Genomic DNA, 23,439 nt, shown 5'->3' on the forward strand with positions numbered 1-23,439 from the left:
ACTGCAGTTCTGGCTCTCAAGCCTAGGGGCTCAGTGGCCTAAAAGGAAGTGTTTCCTAGTGCTTAGAGCAGTAGATTAGGAATCAGGGACTCCTGCGGTTTTACTCCTAGCTCTTGGTGCTAAATAAAGTTTAGTAGCCAGAACAGAGAAAATGAGCAGCTCAGACTCCTGGGTGTAATTCCTGACTCTGACGCACTGCATTATCTTGGGCAAGTCCCTCCTCTTCGGACCTCGCTTTCCCAACCTGTAACATTGAATTACAAAGATCCCCTCCTGTGTGGGTGAGGCTGAATTTCTTAAGGCCTGTGAACCGCTTTGCAGTCCTTGTCTGGAAGGTGCAAAATGCTATTTAACACCACTCTAAAGCGAACAGGAATAAAAATCAGCAGAGGCGGGTGTTGAATAAAGCCATTTCACCTTTAATTATAAGCAAAAAATCACTCTCACGTGGAATCTCTGACACCAGCAAAAAATAAACAGAGAAAGGGGAATCACTGTATTCAAATCAGAAAAAAATCCATATTTATATATATATATTTATAGATATGTCGTATAAGTAGCAGTGAAAGGCAAGTATGGGCCAGGGATTTCCCAATAAATTACATTCTTTACATCCCAACAGAGTGTAGTGGTGGGGCAGTGGTTGGAAAGGGAAAGCGCAGGGGGTTGGGTCTCAGGCCAGCGCTGCAGAGCAGATGTGGTGCACAGTAGAAAAAGGACCCAGGATGAGGACTGAACGGAGCAGCAGACCAGGAAATCGTTTGGCTAATGGGGGGGCAGTTCCCCTATTCGACCGCTGGTTATTTTGACTTTTAAAATGACCCCCAAAGCAAAGGAAATTGTTAGCTCCTTGGGTTTGTTCCTGGAGGCATGTAAGGTGCTGTAGCCCAGATGGGATGGGTGATCCGACCACTAGACTGTCCTGCATGTGCCCCACATAGGGAGCTCCCACAGACGTACATGTGCAGGAGCAGGCTGTCAGGCCAATATCCTGCCAACACCTGACGTTTCAGAGAAAAGCGTGGCTCACCCCTCTAGAACGCTCCTGCCCGAGACAGGCCAGCTGATCCAAACATAGGCTCATTAAATCCCCTTTGATCAATGCCCTGTCTGGAAGGGAGAGTCTCCCGGCTGTTTACTCTTTGCTTGGTTGAGAGATCTCAGAGGTGGCTCTGAGGTGGGGAGTGCAGCTGTGCTGGAAGCCGAGCTCACCCTCTGGCAAACAAGAAGCATGGCGTGGAACAACCCCCCCCCCCCAGGATACTGGTACGTTTCCTGCCCTTTCCAGGACACACTGCTCTTTGCAGGCGGCTCTGAAGCATGCGGGGAACGGGGCTTGGGCGGGGTTGTGTGCAGGATGCAGAGCAATCTTGGGTGATTATTTCCAAACTCCAGGGCCTGGCGATGAGGCCAGGGTCCACAAGGGATCGGCACCACATCAGTCTCTGCTGGTCACTGCACAGGGCCTGGCTTCCTAGCTACTGAGGCAGCTGCACAGAGCCCCCTGCCTTGGCATCCTCTCTGCTCCTTCACCTAGCATTGACACAGGCATCCCCTCACCCGCACCGGCTCTAAAATATTGTCACTACCTGATGAAATTCCATCCTTGGGCATAGAGGGAGCTGGCTTGTCTGAGCCCTGGTTGGTTACACACTGCGGCTGGGAAGCCAGAGTCGGACCTCACCTGGCGTGTCACCAGGGGACAGCCTGCAGTTTGTGGCAGTGTACTGATGGTGTGGTTTTCACAGCAGAGGGTTATTGCACCCCACGAGGTACACAGGGAGGGGGAAATCCTAGCTGGGAGGCCTGAGGGGGACAGAGTGGGATGGCTGCCAGAGATTGCATGCCAGGCTGGAGAGAACATGATGGGCTGCCTCTAGGCTCCAGCCTCAAGCCCTGAGTCTCTCACTGCTCAGGCAAACTCCTCTGTTAAACCTGGGGAAAGGCCTTGGGCTTGGCAGGGTGGCCGCTGGGCTTCGACCGAGGATCCACAAAGGGGCAGGAGCAAAATCATCAACTACTAAGGCCTGAAACAATTGAGCTAAGAGCACCCCTCCCCCAGAGGCAGCTTCAAGGGGTGGGGAGTGGGGCTGTAGCCTTAGCGGGAAGGTGTGTGGTTTGAGAGCCTGGGCCATTGGGTTGAGAACTTGGGAGGTGCTCGGTCATGTCCACCTAGAGACTGAATTTACGGGGAGGGATGGTGGGAGTGGGGAGAGGAGGGGGAGGCCAGGAGTGAGCAAGAGCGAGACAGAGATGACCTCAGAAGGGTTGGTTCTGATTTTCCAGTTCTCTCCAACAAGAGGTTCTTGTGCCCCCTCCCAGCTCCACTGAAGGGTATTTGATTACGAGGATGGGGCCCCGACTGTGGGTGGGTCCATGGGGAGTGGCTGCTAATGAAGATCATGGCTCTTTGGAGCCTATTCTAGGCAAATGACAACCCCATTGCTGACGGGACACTCAGAAACGCAGCCATGGCGACACCCGGCATCCCCCATGGCCTGTGTCAGGGTTACAGCTATTCAGAGGTATACATGCGCCCTGCCCAGTGTTGACAGGGAGGGAGGCTGGCCCCAAGAGTCAGTCAGGGCCCAGCAGCAAGGTAGAAGCAGCCCTAACTTCCCTTACACCTAAACCAACATGCGTCCAGCAACCGAGCATTACGGTGTGTCCCTGTCCTGTCCACTCCCCAAGCTGAGCCAGGGCCCCTGCCAGAGCCCTCTCCAGTAGCTATGGCTCCCATCCTGGCTGAACCAGCCGTGACCCCAACAGGCAACAGGTGAAGGCAAAGAGGGACACTGATGCCCTGTCCCCGAGAAGCCCCTACACATCATCCAGCCCAGGGACCTTGGCTGACTAGGGTTTGCTTGCTCCTCCCTCCACTTGTTCAACTCTCCCTCCCCTGGCTCCATTAAAAGAGGTTTGACCCAGAGTGAGTAGCCCACCAGCTGGGCGTGTGAGGGGGAAGGTTTGGGCAGGGAGAGGCTCTCTGATATCCCTCAGTGAGAGGCAAAACTGGGAATGAGGGATCAACGTGCCTGAGGGGCTTCGGGGAGGGGAGGCAGGTGTTAAAACTGGCTCAGTAGCCCTAAAGCAGCTGTGATGCGAGATTGTGTTTGACACTAACTGAGATCACGGCTAGGGTTGGCTCAGGCCGGGCACTCGGCTCAGAACAGGAAAGCTTTCTTCTTCAGCTCATTCCGCTTCCACAGGGCCAGCTTGCTGAACTCCTCCAGGGACATCTTGAAGACACGCAGGAAATCTTCTGGGGACAGGTGCCTCTGGAGAGAGAGAAACAGTGGGTGTTATGCACCAGTCACTCTGTTTGTGTTTGTGTGCATGTGCCAGATCAGAGTGTGTGTGTGTCGGTGTGCGTGCATGTGTGTGTGCCAGATCAATGTGTGTGTGTGTGTGTATGTGTGTGTACACACAAAATCTGTGTGTGTGTGTGTGCATGTGCGTGCACCAGATCAGTGCCTGTGTGTAAATGCCAGATCACTGTGTATGCGCATGTGTGAGGTCAGTTTGTGTGTATATGTCTCTGTGCCAGATCAGTGTGCACATGTGAGCACACGTGTGCGTGTACTACTGCATTTTGCAGGGGGGGATTCAATTTTCCATTTTGAAACAACTTTTCATTTCAAATATTGTTTATTTTATATAATATTTTAAAAAATCAAAATCAGAATGAAACCATTTTATTGAAACAAAACATTTTGATCAACGCAAAACAAAAACAAAAAACTGGAATTTCATTTCTCAAGAAATTTCTAATGTTTTGTTTTCGTCCCCCAAGATGGAAAATCAGTTTCCCATCCAGTCCTAATACAAACCCTCACACTAGACATATCTACACACAGAAGTTGCATCAGTTTAACATAAATCAGTTTAAGAATGATTTAATTAAACCAATGCAACCCCCAGTGTAGACTCTCTTATATTGCCTTTAAACTGGTTACAGCAGTTTATCTTGCCCCACGTGGGCTTGTACAGCCCGTGCTGCCACAGATTCACTACTGTTGGTACCTAGATCAAAGCTAGCTCAGGGAGATCTATGCCTGCTGCAGTCACGCCTCTGATTGCAGCACAGACAGGCCCAGAGTCGCCTCGGTTTAACATCATGCCTTCAGCTAACCCACTGCCACATGGTGTGGAGAACAGGCCTGAATGCCAGAGCTTCCCTCCGGGCTCCAGCAGACGCTGCCCACTCCCTGCTGGCTGAGTCCCTGACCTCACACTGCATGTGCCCACTCTAGGTGCTGGCCATGGAGTCTGCTGTGCCTGGGGCCCTGTGGCCGGTGCCACCCCATGTAGCCATGGGGCAAGAGCCTGGCTCCCTCCTTTTTTAATCGAATTAGCTTCCACTTTTAGCATTGGTACAAGAGAATGAAATACCCAGGGCTGTTTGTGGGAGCGCAGGAGAGGGGCAGCAGGGGAGGGCAGCTCGGGGATGGGGTGGCAGTAGGTGGTGCTCCAAGTCCAGGGCTCATAAAGCATTAACCCTCTCTTCCCTCTCCCCTTCTCCTTTATGTATTTCTCCAGCTGTTTTACCCTGAACCACCCCCCACCCCGCCCTGGGATCTGTCAGCAGTTGTTTCCTTGGCCCCTCTCCCTCCCCTGGGCCCAGACACTGCAGGGGCCAGCGAGATGCCCCATCCCCACTCCGTACCTCTAGCCTTGTTCTGTCCACTCCCGGAGGCAGTTTCACACGACCCCAGTTCGTCACCATCAGCACCTCATAGGGGTAAATCTGAGAGCCAGGGACAACACAGTTAAACAACGGGGTTCATTAAAATGCCTGTCCCTGTCCCCATTGCATCCCATCCCCACCCCGCACCCCCAGCTCAGCCTGCAATGAGGCATGTTCCACCACCCACAGAAAGCCTGCAGTAGGGCATGTCTGCTACTCCACACCCCCCAGCCAGCCAGCCGGCAGCATGTAACAAGGCGAATGTGTGAGCATCCCAGCCTATGGCTGGGACACCCTGCATCCTGGACCCGGGCCTGCAGAGCCCTCAGCCACGGCTCTTACCTTCTGCTCCAGCATGCTGGGCAGGGAGTTCCCTCTGTCCATCCTCCCCCGCTGGCCATTCTGCAGACAGCAAAACTCCCAGTCAGTCTTGGGCAGGCATACAGGGCTTCCCACACCCAAATCCCCACCACCTCCCCCAAAGAACCTGAACAAACAGCAGGGTGATGGGCTTCAGCCTAGGCACTGGAGAGAGTGGCACTCTGCCCCCACTCAATCTCCTAAAGCCCCACATCTCTGCTGTCTCTCTCTTCCCCACCTGGAGCTCCTAAACCCCTGTGTCTCTACTGTCTCTCTGCCCCCATCCAAGCTCCTAAATCCCTGTCTCTCTTTTCCCACACCTCTCTCCCACTCTCTTTCCCACACCCTTTCCCACTATCCCTCCCTATCCTGCCTTTTTGGGTTTCTCTGTCTCCTCAGCCTGCCCTTCTCTCCTTCTCTGGTGCTGCCACCCCACTCTCTTCCCTGCTGCCCTGCTCCAGTCCCTGTCCTTTCCAGTGGTCCCGTCTGAGTCTCAGCACCAGCCCTGCCTCACTGAGCTCTATCTGTCTGGCAGCTGGGTGCCAGCCACGCGAGGTTGGGAGAGGCTGAGCATGCAATGGAAGGGAGGGGCACTTCCCCCGCCTCTCCCAAGATACATCACCACTCCCAGTGTCTTCCCTCCAGCGGCAGGGCGACCGCTTACCTGCAGGCCTGCAAAACACAAAGAAAAGGGGCTTAGAGAACCCCAGCTCCAGCCGTCCCTCTAGGACCCACTCCCCCCGACTCTCCAGCTGTGGGTGCAGGGGCTGCATGTCCCAATTCATTTAGAACAAGGGGCCGGATCCTCATCCGGTGGAAATCGGCAGGAGGTCAATGGAAGTATTGTGGGTTTTACACCAGCTGGGAATCTGGCCCACCGATGCAATGGAGCTTACACCAGCTGAGGATTTTGCCTGCTTTTTCTGTCTACACGGAGCGGAGAGGTATCAGTTTCACCCTTTGTGGGCTGCACAAAGCTTTGGAATTCCCAATATCAAAAGATAATGGACAACGGCCACTCAGGGCCTGGCTGCAAAGCCCTCGCTGCCATGGCTGAGCATTGATGCCCAATGACGTGAGTAACACCCCACCCCGGCAGCGCAGGGGTCACATCTGGTCTGCAGTGCACCCTGCATGAAGCTAGTGTGGGACAAGCGAGGGAACAAAGCCCTCCAAACAGGCACAGCATGGCAGCGGCTGGGCAGGCTTCCCCCACACCCTGCCCAGCTACTGCGTCGTGCCCCGATGTCTAGGGGCGAGGGGGGAAGGTGTTCCCACCAGCCAGCCAGTCCTTGGCCTCTCTGCTGGAGCTGCCAGGTAGACACTGCAGCTGGGAAGTGGACGGAGACCCGGCAACTCACTAAGGGCCTCCCGACAGCTGTCAGATACTGGCTCCTGCATGCTACCATCCCGGGCCTAATTTAAACTGGTGCCCTGGAGGGGCAGGACTCTGTCTCCAGCCCTCCCCGATGCCGTGAGGCCACTCAGACCAAATCCACCGTCCCTCCCAAGGATAATAAGTGGGGGCAGCTATTGTCAGCATCCTGTGGGGCTGGGCGAGAGATGAAGAGAGGGCACTGGGCACAGAGCTCATCAGCAGTGGGATGGGGGCAGGGATGAGCCGGAATCCCTTAGCTAGTGTAAACCCGTGTGTCTCCATCGATGCTGGGGTGCTGCACTGATTCACGCCAGCTGTGGGTCTGGCCCATGGGGCGTGTTACACAGTGCCCCCATCAGGCCAACAGGCCCAGCTAAGCTGAGCAAGAGTTTGATGCTGACGACACTGAATGGCCTTTCTGGGTCGAGTGACCAGACCAGACCAGACCAGACCCACATCTTCCCTGCGCCTGTCCCTTGTGCCATGTGCTCCTCTTACCTGGGCTCCCCTTCTCGCTGCCGGCTGGGCTGAACTCCGCTGACTGCAGCTGCAAAAGGAAATCGGATAGCATCAGCTACCAGGGCAGCAGTGCCTCTGAGTGGGGCAGGGAGCTTGGATAGAAACTGCCTCCTGGACTGATGCAAGAAGCAGCTGGAAGCTGGTGAGAAGGGCCAGACTGACAGCCCCAAGAACAAGGGGCCCTCTGTACCCACAGAGTAGCTGCATCCCAGGGGGCAACTCAGCAAGATTCCCCCTGCATTGCCCTCCACCTTGCCCTAGAGGACACCTCCAGGGAGAAGAGTGGAGTCGGAGTGGTTTTGGTGCCAAGGAGATCTGTCCCACTGGGGCTGGACTGAGACCCAACAAACTCATTTCACACTCCGAACAGCCACAAAGTGGTAATGACTCTCAATCATTGCTGACACGGGCCAGATTTGAACCAGTGGCCCAAAGGCATAAGGCCCTGGGTCCCCTCACCAGCAGGGCGGTGAGCCAGCTGCTCTCACTGGCTGATTTGCTTTGGTTCTCCGTTCTGGGTAACCCCTCTTCCTGACTGTCCCAGCCCAGGACATTACCCCAGGGGTACACAGCCCAGCCCAGTGCATTATCAACAGCCACAGCTATTCTCAGACACCGTCAGCTGGATCCTAGCCCAGGTGGAGTGGTTCAGTTTGGCACCATTTGGACCTGAACGCCATCTGAACGGATAAGAACAATATGTGGAAAACACCAAACTCCCAAGGACACAACAGGCAAGGGGAGGGTGAAGTGGGGAACTGCACTTACCCTGGTGAGGGTACTTCTCTCATAGGCAGGAAGGGTGGAGGATCTGGAATTCCCCGGGTGCAGAGCTGAAAAAGAGCAAGAGCCAGTGTCACCTCTGGGCTGACTGTTCCTGCAGCAATCCTCATACAAAGCAGTGCAGGGGATGGTCCGGGGGGAGCGCCCCATGGCTCCTGCCCCGGCCTCTCCCAGCAAGGGGTGCTGCATGGAGCAGGCCAGGAGAGCTGGCTGGGGGGAGTTCTCGGCTACTCCAGTCCCAGCCATTAACCATATTTAAATAAAACCAACACCTGGAACGATACCAAAACAATGTCACTTGTCAGGGTATCTACTTAAAATGGATGCTGCTCCCGTGGATGCCAGGAAAAGCCTGGGGGGAGGATCTCAGCATCAGAGATGGGGAAGAGGAGAGGAGGGCATGTCTGGGTCACTGCCTGGCCCCACGCACAGGTGTGGAAGGGCGTTCGGTCTGGGAGCGAGCGGGTTTTCCTCCGGATGGGGAGAGATTTCTCCATCTCCTCCTTCAGGATCAGCTTCCCGAGGTTTGAGGTGACCTAAGGAGAAGGAGCACTCAGGGTCAGGTAGGACTCGGTGCTGGGACACAGCCCCCTCCAGCGCCAGCATGCTCCAGAGCACAGCTCCCATACCCCATCCCCAGTATCCACCAGGGCACAGAACCCTCTCCAGCCCCGGCATCCTCCAGGGAGCAGCCCCCATCAAATCCCAGCATCCTCCAAGCTGGAGCCCCCTCCAGCCCCAGCCTGGTCCAGGACTCAGCACTCCTGGAGCCCTCGCACCTCCAAGGTCATCCTACCTTACTCAGCTCCTGTTTCTGTAGCTCATGGAGGTTAGTCATTTCCTCCGTGAGATCCTCCTCTTCTTCCATGCCTTTCTTGGAGGCCATCCGCTGCCTCCACTCCTTCTCTGGGGACCCAAAGAGAGCGTCAGGGTAAAGGGAAAAGCAAGACTCCGAATCAAGGGGGCAGGGAGATAGAGGGCGGCTGGATCCTTTCCCCGCTGGGGAAATTCAGGGAGGCAGAATGAATCACTCCAGCACCAGGGCTAGCAAAACGTGCCAGGGGATCTTTCATGACCACAAGCGGTCAGGGCCCTGGCTGTATGTCCCATCTGCCCAGCCCCCTCAGTCACCATAATGGGGTGTCGATGCTAACTCAGAAGCAACACTTCAGCTTTCCTTGGTGGTTTCCCATCTCAGTACTGACCCCGCTCAGCTTGTGTGTGGGGGGGGGAGCTGACAGGAGTCGCCCAGCTGCAGGTAAAACACCCTGCCATCACCTACCTACAACTGCCAGGGAGGGAGGGCAGGGCCAATAATCTGTCTCGATCTTGGCTGGCTGGTTGGGGTCCGGGGCCTGGGCTGCTGGGAACTTGGAGCACTCAATGATCTGGTCTTCTATCATGTGCTTGCTCTGTGGGGCTCCCGTCGAGGGCTCTGTAATAGACAGAGGGACAGAAAATTGAGATCTGGCTTCCCCATCTCCTTGCGCTCGCTCCCCCAAATGTCCCAACCTAGCACCCAAAGGCCGGGGTGGGGAAGCAGCCGCACTCACCTCTCTGCTTGTAGATCGGCGGCTTCTTGTATATGTTCAGCTCCATGGTGTTGGTCTCTGGAGGAGGGGAGGGGAACAGGAGGGTGAGAAATGCCGCTGAAGGAGCAGGCAACCCAGTGAGCCAGCCCCACCACCGCCACTGGCACAGCTGAGCTTCCGTCTCACTCCTAGAGGAGGTGGGGGCCCACTGGTGGGGGAGGCTCACCCTCCTGCTGTCCCTGCTCTGTGGGTATACGGAACAGCGCTCACCCTGCTCCATGCTGGTGGGGTCCTGGAGGAAGGACAAGTGGGTCCCAGTCCCCCAGTTGGGTTCAGGTGCTGGCTCCAGCAGGGAGGGTGGGGGTGCAGGGAGCAGGGTCTGGTCTTGGGTCTCTGGTTAGGGTTTCAGTGTGGTGTGTGGCCCTGAAGTTGGGGTCCTACTCCCCTCGCACCCATGTGGGGAGCCCTGGAGAGCCCCAGACAGCATGTGGGCCGTACCAGGTCGGTGGAAGTGGTGCACTCCGCTCCGGGCTGTGCTGCTGGTCCGGCGACTAGCTGCCTGGGAGGCACTTCCTAGGGACTTGTTTTCCATCCAGTCCCGGATGACCTGTGAACAGAGCCAGTGTCAGAGCAGCTGCTGCCCTGGGACAGATCAGCGCCCCATGCGCCTGTGTCTGACAGTGGCCCATGCTGCCTGCTCAGACAGAGACCTAACTGCCAAGCCCAGACTGCATCTCAAAGTTCAGTCCCACCCCTTGGGAGGGAAAACTCTCCCGAATCTCTCAGGAAAGGCTGACACTGCTTGGAATGGTGAGACATGGTGAAGCTGGCCCCAAGGCATACTGGAAGTCCAGCTGTCCATCTCCCTCATCTTTCACAGGGCTGGTTAGTTTAATCCAGCCTCTAAAACTCTCTTGTTCAATCAGGGTCCAAGTGCAACCTAAGCCCCTGGATTCTGACTCCGCTGAGCTCCTGGGCTAGCTGATCTCACCTCAGCCAGTAGTGCGGATGCTCAAGACACAGCCACGGCATGTGGACAGTGGAGGAGCCATTTGATGAGCCAGTGGAAAAGATGGATCCACTCATCCATTGATCTGTCAGCCAGGCAGCGTCAGGCACCAATCCTGACACCTGTCCCAGTAATACCTTCCCCCTGCAGAGGCTCTCCCGGGGTATGTCTACACCAGCCACTAAGCCCAGGTTTGAGCCCAAGCCCCCTTCCATCTGCACACAAATTGTCTGCACTCCTGGGACCCTACTAGGGGGGTGGATCCGAGCCCGAGTCCCAGTCCTAGTCCTGTCATTGAGCAGTGTGGACGCAGCTCAAGCAGCAGACCCAAGTCAGAAGGTCTGCCCAGTGCAGTATGGATGTGTTAGCATGGCTGGGGCTGGAAACCCGGGTCACATAGCCTCAGGTTTCAATGCAGTGTAGACCCCCTAGAACCCCACCCCCAGTCTCCCTAGTGCTCGTAATAGGAGTGAAAGCACAATTGTTAAAATACAGGGCACATTGTGGGGGAGACTGGTCGGACCTCAGGCTCTGTGGGTTTCTGTTGCCTGTGAGCAAGAGACGCCTGCGGAGAACTAAGCAGGAGGCAAGGTGTGGCAGTACTCACTTCTGGAGAAGGAGGAGGAGAGATGGATTTGGGGGACAGGGACCGCTGTGGGAGGAAGCACAGAGAGATAGATGCCATTTACTTGACTCACCCTGCAACCACTGGGATACACAGTAAAGATTTCTGGTACATCCCTGTCTTGCAGCCCAGCAAGGTGCAAGCATCTCCCCTTAGCCGGATGGGAGCTGCCCACAGAGCTTACACTAGCTCAGCCATTGATGGGGGGTTGTCAGAGAAGGAACAAACACAGAGGACCATGCCCCACCCAAGACACCCTCACCTCTCGGCTCCTTGGCAACTCCACGTGCTCCATGAGGGAGTAGGTGAAATGGGGCTCATAGATCATTAAGTCAGGGCGCTCGATGTCCAGGATTGCCTTGTCCTTGGGAATGGCCGCCAGGTCCTTGTAGCCCAGAACCTCATTGTCCATTCTGGCCTGCGAAGGAGGAAAAGCTCCTTCTCAACCAGAAAAGCCTCAAGCAGGTGTCTGAGCTTCTCCTAGTGCAGGTCAGGGTGCACGACTCTTTCCCACATGGAACTGAGGCCTCCCAGCCCATCTGGGAATTGGGAAGGGATTGTTCTCCTCATTTTTAGAGATGGAGAAACACAGGCACAGAAAAGGGGAAGGGACTTGCCCAAAGTCACACAGCAGGTCAGAGCCTGGATTAGAATCCAGGACACCTGACTCCCATTCTCTTACTTTAAGCACTAGACCAGACTCCTCCCCAGAGTGAGGAAGAGAACCCAGGAGTCCTGAGTTCCCTTGCTCTAAACACCAAACGGTACACCTCTCCCAGAGCCAGGAACAGGACCCAGGAGTCCTGACTCCCATTACTTTGCTCTGATCGCTATATTACGCTGCCCACACGGAGTTTGGGTGCTTTCGAGACCCCCCAAAAGGGAGATATGACATGAACAGCACTCACCACAATGCTGGAGGGCGATCCTGGGACGCTGGACCCGCGGGAGGAACAGACACTCCCAGGGGAGGTTAAAGTTTGCTGGAAAGGAGGGAGAGACCTCTGTGAGTTTCCTTCTCTTCCGCTGGCTTCATCAATGCAGCCGACAGGGCAAGGCAAGAGAAAACGCAGCTAAGCCCCCCCGAGAGGCACACAGAGAGGCAGCAATGCCAAGGGAAGCAGTCATCTGATGAGCCTCACTCCCTTGCAGGTGGGAATTACAGTACCAAACCCAACAGCCCCTCCCTGCCTAGATGGATATTATATGGGTGTGCCTTTTGGATATGTCAGTTTAGCACCATTTAGCTAGATATGGCTTTGGAGGGGGAAGTTCATGATGCTGAGAATAGTGTGTGTGCGGGCGCACCTGCACCCAGATTTTGTGTGTGTATGTGTCTGCACGCATGTATGTATGCACGTGCAACTGTGTGTGTGCATGCATGTGCAAGTGTGCTTGTGTACCTGTGTGTGTGTGTGTGTTCCCATCGCTGCACCTGTATGAAGGGCTGGAGATGAGTGGAACTGACTCCCAGAGAGGAGGGCCTTGATCCTCAGAGCAAGACCTAGGAAATCCAGAAGGACATCAGCCCTCTGAGATCCCCATTCCTTGGCATTCTCATGCCTACACATGCTCTCAGGTTTGACTGAGGATATGGGGGGGCTGTAAACCCAAGGAACTAACTGCCACCAGATACTATCAAGGCCAAGAGCACAACAGCATTCAAAAAGGCTTGGAGCTGTATATGAGTCACAAGAACACCCACCGCTACATTAGACAGGAGGAAACAGGGGGGATACAAACACCCTCCTGCTTCAGGGCACAAACCAACCTCTAAGTGTTGAGGGTCAGGAAGAATCTTCTCTTGTAGGGAGGTTATTCCATAATTGTCCCCTGGGGTTTCTTTCCCCTTCCTCTGAAGCAGCTGGTGCTGGTCACTGTCAGAGCCAGATACTGGGCTAAATGGAGCACAGGTCTGATCCAATCTGGCAGTCCCTGTGTTCCTAAGACTCATGGGGTGTGTGGGGAAGGTTGGGACTCAGGGAACAATTCATCTTTAATGTGGAGAATGGCTATGAACTGCAGCTCCTCCCAAAACACAAAACACGTTCAACTAGAAATTAAAACTCAACCAGTCCAGGTCAGGAGTTGCCACACACGTGGAGGGAAATCTGCAGCTCCTGCCCCATACAGCACAGCGAGGTCTCCAACTCCCGCAGCCCAAATGGTGGTCATGTTGTTAGGGCAGGGGGCAGTGCTGTGCCCAGGTGGGCACTGCCAGCAGCTTCAGCAGATGTGTCCATGAGAGCTGCAGTAAGCACTAGGTGGTGCTGTCTGCCCAAACTCCAGTTAGCAAGGGGCGGAGCCCCTAGGACAGAGCATGGAGATGGGTGAAGAATAGACCCTGCTCCTTTGCTCTCCTGTACAGCAACTGCATGCCCCAGCGCCTCAGAAGCATCCAGTGATTGCAATTAACAGCATGCAATTGCGTGGCCCTTGCAGTGCTGAGTGCAGAAGGGCCCAGCACGGCCTTTGCCAGCTCACCCCTTGTCCTGCTCAGAAACTGACACCTGCCCCTCACCTGGCATGGCAGCGGGCAGGGGATGCTCCCAGGTTCTCTTCTGCCACTGCACCCCCTCAGAGCAGGTATAGTGCTGGCTCCTTTGCCCTTTGCCATTGCATCTGGGCATTCCCTGCAGCAGCAGGTGGGGCCCTTGATCTCTCTGCAGAGATTGCCAACTACGGGGCCTGCTGGTGCCAGCGGCTCTGTGCTGTGGACACCTGTCTGCTAGTGAGCAAACTGAGACCCACCAGTTAGTAGCACGAGGCCCACAAACAGAGATGGGGTGGGCTTGAAGTGGCCCCCTGGAGGCGAGAGCCTCCTGCATTCCAATATATTCCACGCCGTACCCCTTCCCCCATGCCTTGACCAGGGTGTCCGGGGTGGTTGCAAAGCGGAGGCCTGAAGAGTTTAACCCAGTTCATTTACCTTCTGTAACCTTTCCATTCCGTCGCCTGTGGGAAGGGCCGGGTCATGCACAGAGTCCTGTGGGGAGGGGGCGGGGTGAAGAAGGAAGGTTCGTTAGCAGCAATCAGCCTGGGCAAAGGCATCCTGCTGCTAGGATTCCAAAGGGTGAGCTGCCTGCCCCCCTGGGTCCTGGCAGCAGCTTGGGGGGGGGCACCCAGCCTGCCGCCCCTCTGCCCAGTCATGGCACAAAGCTGATGCCAGGGCTTGGCCTGGCGGATCTGTTTGAGTGAAGCTGCCACTTAGACCTTTGCTCCCGTCTCAAGTGGGGACAGGAGTCTGCAATGATCCCCGAGGGCTGGTCCATCTGGCACACTGCCATCGTGGGTCAGGGATGGAGGAATAAAGGAGGGAGAGCCCGGACCGCGTGTACATGGGGAGGAATCAAGGCTTTGAGAGGTTCAGATCAAACCAATCAGGGAGGGGGAGGGGGCCTCTGTATGCAGTCACTGAGCAATGTCCGGTTCTCAGCTCCTTGGATCTGCAGCCCCCTCCTGGCTCCCCTGGGCTTCTCGTCTTGCCCCATTACTGGGCCAAGCTGGCCGCCTTCAGGCGTCTGATGCTAATGCAAAGTGAGGTGCACACGGCAGGGCTCTGAAATATTCATCAGCAGGCTCAGCAGGGGGCTGCCCGGTGGAGAGGGGAAAAGCTGGGAAGGGGAATGGGGTGGGCGGATGATGCTTGTGGAGCCAGAACCAGGGCGGTTCTGATCTAGGCCCCACTGTCTCCTGAGTCTGAGGGCTTGGGAGAGCTGGATACACAACTCTGGGTTTGGCCCATCTCTCCTGGCAGGTGGGGAGATGCTGATGAGGGGTTTACGTACCAGTGATTCTGTGTTTCCACATCCCTTTGGGCTCCTAGGCTGGGCTGTGGGTCAGATGCTCCCTCTGCAATGAGGGAGAGAGATGGGGAGAGGTGAGATCCTTCCACACACCAGACATGGCGTGCTGATCCCCCCTTCACACCCACCCACACACCGCCTCTCCCACGATCCGGTCTCTGCAGCCAGGGCAGCTTGGATGCAGACACCCGGGGAGATGGACATAAACCACATGTCAGATGAGGGGAAACTGAAACCTCTGCCACCCTCAGACCCCTGCTTCCCCCACTGGCTGACCAGCACCCTCCCTGCATGGGGTTCCCTTGGGAGCTAGTGTAGCTTCTTAAATGGCCAGAGCAGGCGCTATTAAGCAGGGACAAACTTCCCCTTCCCTAAAGCATGGCAGCGTTCCCCACCCAGGGAGCAAGAGACCTGAACTGAGGAGCTAGCCAGCGTCCTGCGTGGCCCAGGGTGGAAACCCCTTCCTGCAGGAATTTCGCCAGAGTCTCCCACATGGCATGGCGGAGTGGCACACTGTTCCCAGAGGTATACAGTTCCATTTTTGAAACGCGTATTCTTTGCTTGCACCCAGCTTACCAAGCAATCTAGATTTCCCCGTATCAGTGACCCATCTTCTTCATTATTTACCACTCTCCCAATCTTTGTGTCATATGCAAACTTTATCCAAGATGATTTTATGTTTTCTTCCAGGCCATGGATAAAGATGTTAAATAGTGTAGGGCCAAGAGCAGATCAATCCCTGCAGGACCCCACTGGAAACAGACCTGCTCAATAATGAGTCCCCATTTACAGTTACTTTTGTTAGTTAGCCCCGGTTTTGAGCTAACATGCGCAGCCTGCCCAGGGCCAAGGGTCTGGGGAGATGGCATGGCTTGGAGCACACACAGCCTGCTCAGAGCCCAGGACACCGAGCGATGGCTCTACCACTGCAGGGCGTGGCCAGGGAGGACCTGGCAGCGCCGGTGAGCCTGCAGTGATCTCAGCCAGTTGGGCTCCCAGCCACTGCTGAGTCTTTCCATGCACTGAGCGGTGGGATCATTGCACTTGTTTTGAGCCATTGTTTTCGGGACAATGGGAAGTGACAGAGAGTGCATTTGGACGCCTCCCAAGCTCTCAGCAATGACACAGACGTGCTCGCTCTGCCTACCCGGCCCTGCCCAGCTCTCCCCACCTCCGACTACAAAGTCCGGTCAACAAGGGCTTTCCAGGAAGTCCCTGGGGCAGTGGACAGACAGCTGGGGAGCAGATCAGCCCATTCCGCAGCCGTGGGGCAGCCTGTGCTTCTGGGGGGCGGGGCCCTTTGGGGCAGTGCTTAATTTGTGCCAGAGCTTGCCAGGGCTGAGCCCCGGCACCTCTGGGCCTGGCAGTTCATCACCCCGGCTCCTCTGGGCCTGCTACATCCGTTATGAAAGTAAAAAAATTGCTTGAGCCCTGGCACCTCTTTCATTACAAATTAATCACTGCTGCAGGGGGTACATGCAGGGCCGGATTGCTGACCCCACCCCTGCAAAAGGGGGTCCCTTCCTGCTGCCCCTCCTTTGGGAAATCCTCTCTGCTCTCTGTGAGTCAGTCCCTTCTCTCTCTGGACAAGCCCCCATCACACCGAGCACCCGGGCGAGGGAGATGGGGTGAGGCAGGTGTTAGGCTCTACTGTGCCACCCTGGTGCCTACTGATGTCTCCAGTACCCGCTTGGTGGGGCTCTGATACCTCCAGCCTCTGGATTCTGCCCCCCTTACAGCATTATCCCCATCAGGGGCTACTGCCAACCTCTCAATACCCCCAGGTTAATAGTCAGGCAGAGATGGGCAAAACCAGGGCTGTTCGGGAGGGTGCAAAGCCTCATCAATCAGGTTTGGATCTTGCACAACCAGGGGTGCAGTTCTGACGTGGATCCCATTTTACCTGAGCCGTGGAGTTTGGGAGTGGATCAGACTACCGGCTCTGGTTCCGATCCATCTCTGAGTGCCGGTGCATCCTCTCCACCACCTCTCACACGGGGCACCTCTCACACGGGGAGGCAGTACAAGACAGAGCTATGTGGCAAGCCTGCTCCCAGCCAGAACCTTATCAGCTCCACAAGGGGCGTCTCCAAGTACCAGACCTCTGCAGCCCTCCTCTCCCCAAACTGCTCTCTGTCCTGAGAGCTGAAACCCAAGCCTCGCCCTCCAGATGCACTTGCCAGCTGGAGACATCTCTGATCAATATCCCCCACAACCCACTGCTTGGAAAACGCATCCTTGCAGTCGCGGCCTGGTCTCACCAGGCCAGGCGAGCGGGGAACAGAGTAATCCAACTCCGGAGCAGTCTCTAGTCTCCCTGTGTTGCAGGCTGTGGCGGGGGGTGATTTGCCCAGTTATTACACACACCTCCATCTCCCCCACTCCTTGCCCCCCAGGCTGCAAGAGGCTGCCGGTCTGTCATTGCTCACAGCAGGGGAGAGGGCGCATGTGCCACCTCTAAGGGAGAGACTCAATATGCTCCATCTTTCCTGGGTTCCATCTACTTTGGCCTTCAGAGCAGCCACCAGCTGCTGAGGCTCCGGGAGGGAGGGATCAGCGGGCTCTACTATGGGACCAAAGTGAGGAGCCTTTATCCAGTACCATCCTCCTCCAAACTCTGGGAACCAGCATCCAAACCAAGCACAATTCTACGGCTGTCAGAGGACACATAAAAACAGTCCTGTGGCCTAAGCAAAGGGACCAGGATCCCCCGGGGGCCTTTGACACAGGCTTGTGGGGTGACCCAGAGCAGGTCAACCTTTTTGGCAGTAGCCCCGGAAGCTGTTTGGTGAAACCCTGAGGCACCCAAAATCAGTGGCCTCTTTCCTTCCATGCCTCAATTTCCCCATGATACCACAGACCTAGTGCAGGGGCTTGTGAGGGTTCATTCTGGTTACACGGAGCTCTGGACGCCTGGGCCCAGATTATCCAAAAAACACAGGGCCCAATGCTGAGAGCTCGTGAGAAAGAAGCACTTTCCATGCTCTGAGCCAATCAGCACAAGCACAGGCCTTGCCTCAATCTCCTTGACAACAGGTTGGGGGACCTTTGCCTTTCCTTCATGCTGGGAGTTTATAACAGGCACGGAGCAGACCCAGACATGCCAAGACCCCTCAGGGGCCGGTCCTCCTCCCAGCCATGGCTTGGGAAGGACTGGCGTTTGTCTGACAGTCTGGACGGGACTCCCCCAGCAATGCCACCTGAAGCATGCTGCCCAGGAGGCCTGTTCACCTGCCATCCCCAGCCGCTGATGCGGGTAACTAAGCCCTGTAGCTAAGTCCTGTCCTCCAGCCGGGGGGACAATGGGTTTGTTGTTCAGAGGCCTCGGCCTCCCTCAGCCCAGCGGAGTCAAACAGGCTCCGCTCCGTCTGGCTTTTTCTCAGCAGGAGTTTGTCTCCCCCCCTGCCCTGCCTTGGGCAGGTGGTCCTGTGTCAGGGCCCAGCTCCGAGGCCTGTTATCGCAGGCGATTGTTGACCTGGCGCTGACAATCAGAGCAGAGTTAATTAAGCCTTTTGTCCCAGCCAGCACGCTGGGTTGAGAAGGCCCCAGTGGGGAGCAAGGGCAGCAGTCTGGCTGCACTTAGCGTACGGCCCTGGAGCGCTAACAAGCAGCCGTGCGGTTCTGGGAAGGAAAAGAACCCAGCACAGAAGGGGCTGGGGCGGGGTGGGATGGGGGAGGGATTGTATTCCCCTCTTTTACAGGTTTCTTGCTTTTCTCTGAAATTCTCCTTTAGGGCAGGAGTGGGGAGAGAGCAAACAATCCTCATACTCCGAATGGGGAGTGTCTACACTGTCTTGCGCTGAGTCCATCTCTTCTGTTTCACCCTGATGGGACTCTGAGACGCGGCCACCTCTGGGGTGGTGGTGTGGTGGGTTGGAGGGGTGACATGCAGCTCACTGCACAGCAGTGCTATCTGGGACCAAGGTGCATTATACCCCTGTATAATGAGAATCTTGAAAACCTGCACGGAAGCTCATTGTTCCAGGACAGGCTCACATGCAACAAGTTCATGGGGCTCATCGGGTTTTTTTACCATGAAATTCTGAAAAGCTGAAGTGGCTCTGCTGGGTGTTTAGCCTTTGATTCTGAGGAGCCCTGGGGTTTCAAACATGAGGCTTAAAGCACTAAGCCATTGCCTCTAGAAATGGAAGAGGGGAGGGACTAAGGTCCCCCCAAAGGCTGAGCCTCCTCCGGTCCCAGGAAATCAAGCTAGCGTGATATGTCATCCTGATCTCTCTTCCAGGAGACATAGTCACCATCCGGGCTCATCAATCTCATTGGGAATCTCTCCGCCTCTGGGTCAGAAACACACTCCAAATAACCCTTTGGTTTGGTGCTGTGTTGCTAGAATCCAGGCCAGCAGAGGTAGAAATGCAGCTCTGGCTCTCCTCTGGCCAGGCAGCGACACCCAGAGCCCATTCCAGGTGGGCACAGAAATCCAGCCACGCTTCTTCTCCCCTTCCCAGGGGCTGCACCCAGACCCTCTCTGTGTCTGGGATTCCCCATCTATAAAATGGGGATGGATGTTTCCCAGGGATGGCGCTGTGAGCACTCATGTAATTCATGAGTGCCTGCAAAGTGCATCGAAATCCACAATGAACGGCGCCAGGAAGGGCAAAGGACTATTTCGTCTCCCTGTGAAAGCCTCTTTCTCTCTGTGCAGCAGCCCTGCACAGCAGGGAGCATGAGGGACACTAGATAACGATGTATTGTAGGATTGTAGGGACCAGGCCGGCTGAGTAGCTGACTAGCACAGGATACATGAGCTCAGACTTTCCACAGGCACCGCTGCAGGCAAAGCCAGGGGTGGAGTCCCTGACTCTCTGGGAATGGCTTCAGCTGATGCCCTGCTCCTCCTGACACTGGGATTTGCTGTTAGCAGATAAGAAGAGCCCTTAGAAATCTCTGGCTGCCTGCCGTAAAGGGGATTAGGGCTCAGGTGGAAGCTGATGCCAGTCTCAAGGGGACACACTGTGCATTGGAATCTCAGGAACCACAAATGTCCTGGCCATAGCCTTGTTGAGTGTCAGTCTCATGGATTTCCCAGTCCGTTGTACCACCCCCATGGATGAGCCCAAGTTCTCCTGATGCCTGGCAGCGAGTAGTATATTTGGAAATCCACAGGACGGGAGCAGGTGATGTAAGCACATTTCACACCCTGTTTAGCTAAATCATACCCAACCTAACTATCAGCTAGGTCCTATGAAGCAGATTCACATCAAGCCACATTCACCTGGGATGATCCATGTGAAGCCACCTCCCATGTACCCACTGGGGAAAATCCATACAAAGCAACTCCCCATGTATTCAACAAGAACAATCCACTTGAAGCCAAGTCCCACATACTCACTAAGGATAATCCACATGAAGCTACGTCTCATGTTTTTACTGGGGATGACCCACAGGAAACCATGTCCTGAATATCCACTGGGGATGATCCACATAAAGCCACATCCCATGTATTCAATAAGAACAAACCATGTGAAGCCACGTCCCATGTAGCCACTCGGAACAATCCACATGAGACCATGTCCCATGTATCCACTTGGGACAATCCACATAAAGCCACATCCTGTGTATTCAATGATAAAGATCTACGTGAAGCCATATCCCAGGTATCCACTGGGGAGAATCCCTGGAAAGCCACATATCAACTGGAGATGATCCACATTAAGTCATGTCCCACACAAACACTGGGGTGATCCGTGCAAGTCAATGGTACATCACACACTTCAATGTAACACCATATCTAATTCCATGTGAGGTGCAGAATGCTCTGCTCCTCCATGGATGTTCCAAGTGAGTGCAGGGCACTACCTTTGGGGTAACATGTCTCAGGTGCTCCATGTCTGGCACAAAAATTGGGGATGAGCCACTATCCCAGAGTGTGATGACAGGTATTCTTATGTGCCAGGGAGCATAGCAGGAAGGAAATCAGGGTGAGGAAGGGAGGCCATGGAAGGAGGAGCAAGTCTTGGGCAGTTATATGGAGCCCAGGGGAGCATCAGCATGCTGGGAGCAGTGAGCAATGCTCGGGCACATCGGAGGAGGCTGCATGCAGGCTGGAATCACCTCACCCCCATTCACAGCTCGGCCAGGCAACGATGTATGCTGGGTCACGGGAGTCACATCTGGCTGAGTTGGAACATTTTGACAAAGCCGTCAAAAGCAGCTGCTTGGCCCTCACCGACAGGCAGACCCGTGGATATTTTAGATGATAATCACATTATCCAAAATAATCACCGAAAACATTGCTCTCCATCCCCGGCTGCCCCCCATGTGCCTGCAGCTGCCAGCTCCCATCAGACCCATTCCCCATGCCCTTACCCAGTGGTTCACTCCCTCCCTGGGTCCCCTGGGACTCTTAACTAGGTCCTGACTGGAAGCAGCCAACAGCCGTTTCCCATCGAGGGAAAGGTGGGCTCCTTTGGAGACATGGCAACTGCTTAGGAACATTTCAGACTCTCCCTTGTGCAATAACAGCGTCTGGGCCACACGCCTTTCAAACCACCCACTTGCTGTCCTGCCAGCAACAGATCAATACAAGGCAGGCCTGGGCTCTGCGTGCACCCTGAGTCACCTGCCAATTCACTGTGCCCATGCCCTGAATGGACGTGTATATACGGCCAGACAGATGGAGAGAGGAAGAACTGGACTACAGACATACAGACAGGCAGATGGACCAAGGAAGAGATATGCAGCTAGATTAGAGACAGATGAAAAGAGAGAACGAGCCAAAGGGATACCTGGAGAGAAGGATGTGCATGGTGATGATTAGACAGACAGGAGAGTCTGACACACTGTAGATGAAGAGAAGGAGGCAGGTAGATGGAAACGAGAGGCCCAGAGGAGGAGGCAGGCAGAGCTGTAGCTGTCCCGAGAATCTGTCCCTTTCACCTACTGCCTTCAGCTCCGGTGGCCTAGACCCCACCCTTTCAGGGCACTTCACCAGAACATGCTTATCTGGAGCAGACAGCAGTGCCAACGCCCAAATCAGCAGTCTTTCTCTCCATAGCAACCACCAATCTCCCTGGGCCAGTGATCCCAGCCACTCGGGCTCTCCTTGGCAGGCAGTCTGAGTACACACGTGCTGGCTGCTTGCGGGTGCCATCAGAGATAAGGCTGGATCCTACCCATGTTTGGGATTCTCACACAGGCCAGCTGTGAGCCACCGGGGGCTGGGATCCAGATCTCTCTGCACCAGGGAGCAAACTGATTCCATCCATCCCCCAGCACCATAGGGACTGGGCACCGAGACTGGTTGCCGAAAAGGAATAGCTGAAAGCCAAGCAAAGCTGGGTGAAGCAGGACGGGGCTGTGAGCATTGGGGCTGGCTGGCCCATGCTCAGCCCCGAGTTATGGTGCTGATGGGTTTGACCAAGTGCCAGCCAAATCCGCGGGAGGTGGGAGTGTGAATCGAAAGCTAAGGCAATGCCCAGTTCTCTCCAGAGCCCATGCCTGCGTGAAGCCATCCGGGAAGCTGGTGAGCCAGCGCGGGCTGCAGTGCCAGCATTACCCAGCCCTGTGGCTCCTTACCTCCAAGGTACACAACCCCATCGCCCGCTCTCCCAGCAGTGGGCTGAGATCAGCACTGGGCAGGACCCAGAGCGTGTGGCTAAAGCTGAGCCCAGGCAAGACGGAGGTGATGCTAGTGAGAAGGGGGAAGTACCTGGAAGAACATACCTTCTCCTCAAGCAACCCCCATTACTGAACCTTCAGCTCTCAGATTCAGCCAATCTGCAGCCTTGGGACCCCTTTGGGCTCCTCAGAGCTGTTGGTGCCCATTACCCTTTGCAGCTGACCAGAGGCTTATGCCCTGTCCTCTGAGACAGAGACAACTGGTGACCTCCAGGCTTTATTCTATGTAAGTATGAAACCACATGCCCTGAGAAAACTACAGCAGCCTGTCTGCTTAGCCACATGGCCCAGGAGCGCCAGGAGCTACACCGGCTGCCTAACAAACATAGAGCCCAGCTCAAGAGCGCTCCCCTGACATTCAAAGCCTGCCACTGGCTACCTGAGAGATGCCTCTTCCCCCATGACCACAGCCTCCCACGAAGAGTAACACTCAGCTCTTTTCAGCAGATCTCCAAGCACTCCTCACTCTGAAAGGTGTTTACCTTCACACAACCCTGGGAGGCAGGGTAGCACTAATATCCCCATTATACAGGGGGGGAACTGAGGCACAGAAAGACTAAGCAATTTGTCCAAGGTCATGCAGGAAATCTGTGGCAGAGCAGGGAATTCAACCTATATCCCGCCCAAGTCCTAGACTAGTGACCAAACCACTGGAACATCCTTCCACAGCAGCCCCAGTCCAGCGGAGCTGTGACACTGTCAACCAGTGGGGGAGACTCATGTGCAGGAAACAGAACCTTGACAGGTGCTGGATCCAGACTATGGAACTCACTGCCACAAGATACGAGAGCCCCCGGCTTTATCATGCTCAGAAATAAATGCAAAACTCTGCTAGCCTGCTTTTACTCAGATAGTGGGCTCTTTGGGGCAGGGACCATCTTTTTCCTCTGTTTGTGCAGCACTTAGCACAATTGGGATCCTGGATACAAATAATAATAATAACCAATCATCATCATCATTAATAATAGTAATAATAATAATAATCAAATAATAAAAATCCCTGAACTTTAGTTTTCCTCCAATAAGCTCTTCTCACTCATGCAGTCAATTCAACAGATGATAGAGAGCTAGATCACTGCATTTGGCCACTTTAACCTATTGA

General features: G+C 55.2%; 1 protein-coding gene across 7 annotated transcripts in view; it reads right to left on the minus strand.

Moving 5' to 3' along the window:
* Positions 1–437: 437 nt before the first annotated feature.
* Positions 438–23,439, minus strand: part of DMTN (dematin actin binding protein) — a 38,244-nt gene continuing 15,242 nt past the window's right edge. For 2 of the 7 annotated variants that reach the window (XM_039525102.1, XM_039525101.1), the window contains exons 2-17: positions 14,682–14,745; positions 13,823–13,879; positions 11,802–11,876; positions 11,156–11,311; positions 10,876–10,920; positions 9,758–9,866; positions 9,281–9,337; positions 9,010–9,162; positions 8,524–8,633; positions 8,158–8,263; positions 7,713–7,777; positions 6,924–6,972; positions 5,712–5,719; positions 5,030–5,089; positions 4,667–4,747; positions 439–3,278 (exon numbers count right to left, since the gene is read on the minus strand). In XM_039525102.1, coding sequence (XP_039381036.1) covers positions 3,165–3,278; positions 4,667–4,747; positions 5,030–5,089; positions 5,712–5,719; positions 6,924–6,972; positions 7,713–7,777; positions 8,158–8,263; positions 8,524–8,633; positions 9,010–9,162; positions 9,281–9,337; positions 9,758–9,866; positions 10,876–10,920; positions 11,156–11,311; positions 11,802–11,876; positions 13,823–13,840 — 1,206 coding nt within the window. In that variant the 5' untranslated portion in view covers positions 13,841–13,879; positions 14,682–14,745 and the 3' untranslated portion in view covers positions 439–3,164. Of the gene's footprint in view, positions 3,279–4,666; positions 4,748–5,029; positions 5,090–5,711; positions 5,720–6,923; positions 6,973–7,712; positions 7,778–8,157; positions 8,264–8,523; positions 8,634–9,009; positions 9,163–9,280; positions 9,338–9,757; positions 9,867–10,875; positions 10,921–11,155; positions 11,312–11,801; positions 11,877–12,664; positions 12,922–13,822; positions 13,880–14,681; positions 14,746–21,445; positions 21,600–23,439 lie in introns of those variants that run through there. The other 5 variants (XM_039525098.1, XM_039525097.1, XM_039525103.1 and 2 more) reach the window with 5 other exon arrangements.

This window comes from Mauremys reevesii, linkage group 2 (assembly GCF_016161935.1).
Source record: "Mauremys reevesii isolate NIE-2019 linkage group 2, ASM1616193v1, whole genome shotgun sequence".
In the NCBI taxonomy this organism is placed as follows: domain Eukaryota; kingdom Metazoa; phylum Chordata; order Testudines; family Geoemydidae; genus Mauremys; species Mauremys reevesii.